The sequence below is a fragment of the Hemitrygon akajei genome, chromosome 2 (genome assembly GCF_048418815.1).
Source record: "Hemitrygon akajei chromosome 2, sHemAka1.3, whole genome shotgun sequence".
NCBI lineage: Eukaryota > Metazoa > Chordata > Chondrichthyes > Myliobatiformes > Dasyatidae > Hemitrygon > Hemitrygon akajei.
Genome location: NC_133125.1, coordinates 51,309,529 through 51,317,524, shown reverse-complemented (window position 1 = coordinate 51,317,524; position 7,996 = coordinate 51,309,529). Strand labels below are relative to the sequence as shown.

General features: G+C 40.1%; 1 protein-coding gene across 1 annotated transcript; it reads left to right on the top strand.

Annotated features, from left to right (window-relative positions):
• Positions 1-588: 588 nt before the first annotated feature.
• Positions 589-4,109, top strand: ctxn3 (cortexin 3). Its single transcript, XM_073063904.1, has 2 exons — positions 589-961; positions 1,922-4,109. The coding sequence occupies exons 1-2, from the start codon at positions 931-933 to the stop codon at positions 2,254-2,256; spliced, it is 366 nt and encodes a 121-aa protein (XP_072920005.1). The 5' UTR covers positions 589-930; the 3' UTR covers positions 2,257-4,109.
• Positions 4,110-7,996: the final 3,887 nt, after the last annotated feature.

Genomic DNA, 7,996 nt, shown 5'->3' with positions numbered 1-7,996 from the left:
TTGTGCTCACTGATTTACACTGATGCCCAAAGCAATAAAACCTTGATGTCAAGAGTTTCATCCTTGTTTTCAAATTATTATGTGGCCACTTCCCTACCATTTTCTAAAAGATCTCCCAGTCCTCTACATTCCTCTATTTCTGCTTTACCCTGGCGTTTCAGCTCCAAAGGTCCAGCAAGAGTTGTTCTGTGTTGAAATTATTTCCTTAAACCTCCCTACTTCTCTTCCTTCAATTCACCCCATCCTTTCCGTCTGCTTGAGACCACGTCTTCCTATTCTCTCCAACTGTGGGGCTTTGTGTGGAAAAGGGGCGTCTGACAGAAATCAACTGAAGAGCCCTGCGACCTTTTATAAAGTTAAAGGTGCTATATAAACGCAAGCTATTGTGGTCGAAGTCTTTTTTTTAATCGTCTCGTTTTGAACTCGCCAATTTGTTTCTGACAATTAAAAGCAGGCATGTCTATTTGCTCGAAGTTCGAAGAGCTGTACGAAAGGTGTTTCAAAATTCGAATGAACTGTCACGATGCGGCGCAGCGGCTCGAAATCTCGGCCAAATAAATCAATAGTTCTGAAAGGCTGCAGTAAGCCACAGTCGGTTTACTCATACTTCCTGTGCCGAACAGTTATGTGCCCCGATCTAAAGCAAAGGTTGCCCTTTGAACATTTTATTTTTTCTATAACCATTTCTGGAAGAACTATTTTACGAGGACCTTTGGCGCTTTGATTAAAAATCGGCCGGTGTAAATACGATTGAACCTGTATCTCATCGATCCTCCCATTTCAAAGGGAGTTTCCTGCTTGGCATTAGAGTATCCCGTGTTGACTCGACCTTTCAGGAGAAATCGACAGACATTAGTACCCGAGAAGGGGTGGCTAATTTGTCATTCTGTGCAATTTATCGAGGAAGGCAGCAAGCGCACTGATGGGAGAATGGATCATCTTTTCCTTCGAACAGAAAGAGGTACAGCTGGTATTTACCCACGTAAGCGCGCATGTCTGTACACAATACCTGCAATCTGTTGAAGAACTGCCGTCTTTCTTTAGTGTGATTCTCTTTCTAAAAAATATTAGTACCATCGTGCGAACCCTGAAAAAAAATATTAGTACCATCGTGAGAACCAAGGCATTGCATGCTTTAAATGCATATAAGAAGGATTCAGATGCTTATCAACAGGAGGAAAATCTCTAAAATATCTTTGGCAGGACTCACTAATTCCAGCGATTTGGCACCGGGACAGAATCCGATCCCGAAACGTCACATTCTTTAATCAGTGAGAATGATCAATAGTCTGGCGACGTCTCCTAATGAGATACCAACGGCGTCGCTTCGTGGGGTATTTAGCCTTAAAGACTAACTGCATAACCTGATCTCCCTGAGAATCTCTGTACTGTAATCAGAATGACAGTGCTTGGAGTGAGGAGTGGGAAAGAAGGGCGTGCGTGCAATTGGCAAGAGACTGGTCGGAACGGCACAGCTCAGATCACAATCCCTGCTCGTGAGACTCTTGATGTTAATATGTGAACCCAAATGTTATTTGGCAAAGTATTGACAACGTTGCATTTGGACGTATGGTAGGTACATGGCGATTCTTCAAAGTCTCTAGGGATGTTGGGTCATCCAAAATTTCGGAAGTTTTTATTGGTATTTACGTTGGGGGGGGTTATGTCTAAAAGTGTTCTGAGTTTGGTGATCTGTTGCTAAATCACATTTGCTGGGCTGTTGTGATGATGTTAACTGGATGAAATTAAAAGCAACTGGGACATTTCCGCAGTTTTGCAAAGAAATAACTGAATGCTATGTGTTATGTACTTTCTTGCTGAATGCTGTCACTCCGCAGTTAAACTCCGCTGACAAGTTTGCTTTAGGTTAACTGTCTGAAGAATGTCTAACTTTCCAACATTGAACATTTGCTCGTTTTAGATCGAGGGCTTCGATCCAGCCGTTCTCGCCATGGGCTCGAGGAATTCGTTATGAGAAAGAGAAAATTCTGGGAGCATTCGTTTCAGCTCGCCTGGAGGATGGAAAGTGAAACGACGTCTACTTTGCTGCCGGCTGTAGACCCAGCCCACCATGGCATGACTCTGGAACAGAAAACCACCTTCGCTTTTGTAATCTTCCTTTTTATCTTCTTGGGAATTCTCATCGTAAGATGCTTCAGGATCCTCCTGGATCCGTACAGGAGCATGCCCACGTCCACATGGGCGGACGGGCTAGACGGTTTGGAGAAAGGACAGTTCGACTATGCATTGGCTTGAAAAGGAGCTTGTAGTGAGAGTGGCTGCTTGATTTTAGAGACAGTCTGTCCCCACTATGAGACTGCAAGAACGCGTTGCCAATAGGGTTTTTCGCCAGCTGTTGGCTGTGAACTATCTTCAGAATGGGGCAGCTGACTTACATTTGGTAATGGTACTATGCAGTTCTCTAATCGGACTGGTTGCTTGCCAAGAGCTGTGCACAGTCAGCCCGCAAAACTCATGTCTTTAAAACCTGGAGCTGTGTTTGATCCTCTTCCGTCGCCACATTATTGCCTTTCCAGCGCCGAATGGGCGTCAAGAAAACGTATGTAGGCGCTTTATATTCAGCAAGAGTGAATGATAAAATCGTGGACATCTCGAAATATCTGGACATAACTAAACGTTGTGGCATAATTAGGAGATTAATACATGTCATTTTAGGAGAGACCCATGCGGGTTACGTAAAAGCTTTTGTTCACAAATTTGGACTATTTACGTAAAAATCTCATGAACACATTTGATGTAATTTAGTAACACTCTTAGAAGCTTCTTTACTCTTTCCTAGTGCTGGTCTTGAAGTCGACCAAGATTTTGATGAAGCTTTTATTAAGATCTAGTAGGAGTTATGCATCACTCAATGAAGAGAAAGGATGAATTTATTTCAGAATGCCAATTTTGTTATTTTCCCGAATGAACCAATAAATAAAACTAAAGCCTACCATTGTTTGTTTAGGGTATTTAGGTGGAGTCTTGATTCTCAGTGTCAGATCTTGAATTTCGGTGAATTTCCCTCCTCTAGTAACCCAGCATGTACAGAAACACATCACCTCTGTCCAAGCTGACGATCTCACACGTCTCTTTGAGTTTATTCCAAGCAGTCTAGGCTGGGTTGGCAGAGCAAACATATGAGCCCTTTCAGTTTACCTGCCAAAATTCGCAGTTTACCAACACAGCAGGAAGATTTCTATAATTCTTGATGAAATTCAAAACACTCTTTCAATGGATATTAGGTTACTTATAGTCAACTAGCAAGAAACACACCTTCTTCGCCATATCTAAACCTTAGGTATTTTAATTATGTGGTCAGTCATCAACTATGTGCTCAAAAATAACTAATTTACTAGCTCTACCATATTGACTTATTTGTTCTGAAGTTCCATTACATCTACAAGCGGATACAATAGGGTTTTTTAAGAGGTTCTTAGATAGGTACATGGAGCTTAGAAATGTAGAGGGCTATGTGGTAGTGTAATTCTAGGTAGTTTTTAGAATAGGTTACATGGTCGGCACAGTATTGTGGGCCGAAGGGCCTGTAATGTGCTGTAGATTTCTATGTTCTAAGTTGTAAACTGGGAGTTACTTTCCCAAGGAGACTCTGGAAGACACCATCTCCAGTTACCCAATATCTAGAATCCACAACTCCAGAAAGTAATTGGCTAACAAACAAAGAGAAAATTCACAGAACAAACCATGTACTTCATGAGGTATGATATGTATCACTGTAAACAATAATGCAATATTATATTACATGATGAAGGGTTTTGGCCCGAAATGGACAGTTTATTTCCCTCTATAAATGCTACCTGATCTGCTGAGTTCCTCCAGCATTTATTGTGTTGCAAATGTAATACAAAGTACTTCCATATTGTGATGAACTTAAGCTTATCTTACACAAGCAGTGAAAATTTTAGACTGTGATGATCCCAAGATCTGTCTAACTTCTCCCATGAAAGATTCTTCCTTTCTTATTAACTATCAAAAAGTTCAAAACAAGTAAATTGTAATTGATTTCAGTAAATTATTAGTTGATGAGTTTGCTGGTGTTTATGTTAGCAGACAAATATATAACACAATAAATAAAATGATTTTCTGTAAACATATAGCAAACTTTGCTCCAGGCTACATCCTTTTTGATTCTTCTGTAGTTCTTAGAACAATAGCTATTAACAGTCCAATAGGCAGGGAACTAATATTATGATTTTAGTTTCTTAAGACTAAGATAAGTATATTGTAAAATAAATATTGAAGGTGGATAACTTGCACATCTGATGTTGGCAAATAATGTGTTTAATCTACTTATAATTACAGAAGATAACACTCCAGTCAGAGCAGCTAATGATAAGTGGTCAGCACAGACTATTAGTCTGTAATTTGTAGGCACAACAGCCAATTTCCTTCCCATGCATTAAAATTGCTTACAAAATGTATACAGTACAATAGGAAGCTATACAAATTGTTTACAGGAGGATCAATCAACATTTTAGTCCATGAAGCAAACTACTTTTGTTTTATAGTTTCTTCAGCATTTACAGTTCACAGATGGCCAAATGTGTAAGAAAAACATGTAATTATTCGATATTTTGCAACTAAAGGAAATTTCTACATGGTAGATAAAATTAGAATACATTGGAAATTCTCAGTGAGTCAGGTAATATCTGTGAGCAGAAGTAAGCTGAGAAAGTAGTTGATAGTCTTACATTAGAAATGACCAGTTTACTTCTGCTCACAGATATTACCTGATTCACTGAGAATTTCCAATGTATTCTAATTTTATCTACCATGTAGAAATTTCCTTTAGTTGCAAAATATCGAATAATAACATGTTTTTCTTACACATTTGGCCATCTGTGAACTGTAAATGCTGAAGAAAATATAAAACAAAAGTAGTTTGCTTCATGGACTAAAATAGACAAATTGTTTACAGGAGGATCAACTAGAGTTTAGGGTGAATTGGAGGGGGAACACCTTTACTCAGAGGGCAGAGTAAGTGTGGAACGAGCTGCCAGCAGAAGTGGTAGATGTAGGTTCAATTGAAACTTTTAAGAGAAGTTTGGATAGGTACATGGATGAGAGAGGTATGGAAGACCATAGTTTGGGTCCAGGTAAATGGGTCTAGGCAAAAGACCAGGTTGATACAGATGAGGTGGACTAAGGGGCCTGCTTCTGTTTTGTAGTGGTCTATGACTCTGAGAGTAACACCTACAATAATAGTGTTAATAGTATTATTTGGATTCTTGGTTCCTGTTCATTTACGGACGTTCTTTTGCTCCTTCCTCTTATCAACAACTTGAAACACGTTTTCTCACGTTTCCTGTTCTTGTAAAAGGTCACAGACATGATACAGCCTTTCGCTGTACTGATGCTGCCTACCTTGCTGAACGTTTCCACCACTTTCTCCTGTGACTCTCAGTATTAACAGTTATCTTTTGCCTTTCCTAAATTAGAAGTAAAATAGATATGGATAATTAGAGCATGATACAAATGAAATTTGGAAGGGGATAAGAGAAAGGAACGTGGCAGAGGAAAGAGGTGGTATAGTGAAGGGAATAAGTATCATTATTTTGAGACATGGTTCCTTAAAGTTGTTATAGTGGGGGGTAGTTATGAGGATATGCTCCCACTACCTATTAAATGCTCCCAATGGTGGGCACATCCAATACCCTCTGATAACTAAGTCTAGCTTTTGAACTTGACGTGGGGCTTGTTTACTAAGTCAGGTGGAACCATTTCTACTGACAGGTGAAGGACAAAACTGGTTTACTACTACTTTAAAACCAGTCATTTCAGACAGATGGGCTTGTCAGCTGTGGCTGGCAGCTCATCTAGGGGAAGAAAAGCTCTGATCTCAACCCTCTGCTGCCTTGCAGCTATACCCACTTAGGGGGAAGGTTTCGGGAGTATACCCTGAGGGAAAAATTCGGAGCTGGAGACCCTTAAGCAATCCTACATTGAGTACAACACTGACTGGCAAATCCTGCAATGCTCCTGGTGCCAAACTGTATTGGTCTCTGCCATTCCTTTGGGTTACTCAGCTGCATGGAGAGGGAGAGCTTGCTACATTGGCAACAGCTTGCTCCTCACATTGTACTGTCCTGGCTTGCAGCTAGGTTGCAACATCCCTGGTTGACCCTGACCTCTAAAATTTTGAGTCTTGATTGTGAGCAGATCCAATTGTCATGGATCATGTATAAAAGGCAATAGTGCAACGAAAAACCAAGTGTGAACAGTGTATAACAGAATGGAGCAGAGTGTATAAGCCTAAAAGAACACAGGCAGACAAAGCCAGAGTAACAAAGATAAAACCAATGCCAAAAGAAGGCAAAAAAAACGAGCAAGACAATTCATACTGGAGTAGATCAGCAAAATGATTTCATTGGGGTGAATGAAGGTATCTTTTATGTGAATGTAGAGAGTGTGGTGAACTTTAAGTGCAGTAAGTCACATGGGAATTTGACATGGTTGTGATAATAGAAACTTGTCTACATGGGATGGGATTAGGCAATAAGTATTCACACCAGAAAGGAAAGAAATAAACAGAGTAGTCATACTGATGAAAGAGAATATTACAGAGCTGGAGAAAATGGTGGCACAGTGTTCTAATCGAATTTTGTTGGTTAATATTAAGAAAAAATATGCAGAGGAACCATTACATTGTTGGATTCTATAATAATAAGTAAAAGAGATACTTAGGAGGAAATAGAAAGGAAGGCTTTAGTGAATGAAATGCAAAATCTATAGGGTAGGTGTTTTGGGGAATTTTAAATATCCCAGTGTAAATTTGAATTGCAATAGTGTTAATGGCAGAGTGTGTAGTTTCTAAAATGTGTCCAGGATACCTTTCTATGAAAACGTCTATTGACTGACAGGGAAGGCGGCATTGCTAAATCAGGTTCTGGAAAATGAGCAGGGTGAAATGCACCAGAATCAAGTTTAATGCAGTAGCAAAAACTAACCCAAAATCAAAACGATTGTCACTAGCCTGTGACCGACACAGGGCTGTTAACTTACACGTAACTTCTTGCCTTTGCTTTTACCACACCCCCACTCGTCTGACTAGTTACCATAATAAACATAATAAATGCACAACACAGAATACATGCCAACAGAGAACAGATTCCTGGCTCCTACATTCCAGCCCCCTAATAATGAAACTATAATAATTACAACTACATGCTACTAAGACTTTGGAGACATGAAATCTCAACATTTATACAATTGTCCTCTTTTGATAAGCAGTCTATCCTGGATTGTGATTTTCTCCTGCCAAACCAGGTTGTCCCTCTTGACTGCATTGAAGAAAATCTGTCTTGAAATGCCGCTGCCAAAGCTCATCCAAGTGCAAAACTGAAGTCCCTGTAGTCTCTTCCACCATCACAGTCTCCTTTCGATGGTCCATTAACAGTCCCACCTGGCATTATTCTGATTGCATAGGTCTATCAGTAACACTGCGAATCACTTGCAACAGCTTCAATGCCTGAGGCACTTTCATCCCTACCAACAGATCAAACAATTTCCTAAACAATTTCTGGCAAATAAACATGCTTCAGGTGAGACTATCCTTGAAGATCTTGCTGACAAGGAACATTCCCATTGTGGATGGCGGACATTTCTGTGTATAGACTTCAGGCAGTTCACAATAGTTTTCACTATCTAAGCCAGAGACTTCCAATGTTGAAATGATGTAGCTGCTCACAACGTTCTCTTGACTCGTGGAGTATAAGAAAATGCATGTTCCATTTCCTGTCAGGTTGAGCTTGCTCACGGAACCCACTGTGCAGAATACGGCTCTGTGTCCTTGATCTATGAAAGCATAAGTTGCCACTGTCTTGCTACCCTTCATAGACTTCAACTGAACTGGAATTGTAGCAAGTTTACAATCATGATCACCAGCCCCTATAAGACCGTTAGATACTAGAGCAGCACTCACTGCTGTGTTTGCTTCATTCACGGCTTGTTTTGAATCTGCACCCTTTTCATTAGC

Excerpts from the sequence above, each read along its gene's own strand:
- ctxn3 (XM_073063904.1), top strand. The coding sequence starts at position 931 with ATGGATCATCTTTTCCTTCGAACAGAAAGAG. Across the intron at positions 962-1,921 it reads TTTCCTTCGAACAGAAAGAG|ATCGAGGGCTTCGATCCAGC; the intron begins GTACAGCTGGTA and ends TGCTCGTTTTAG.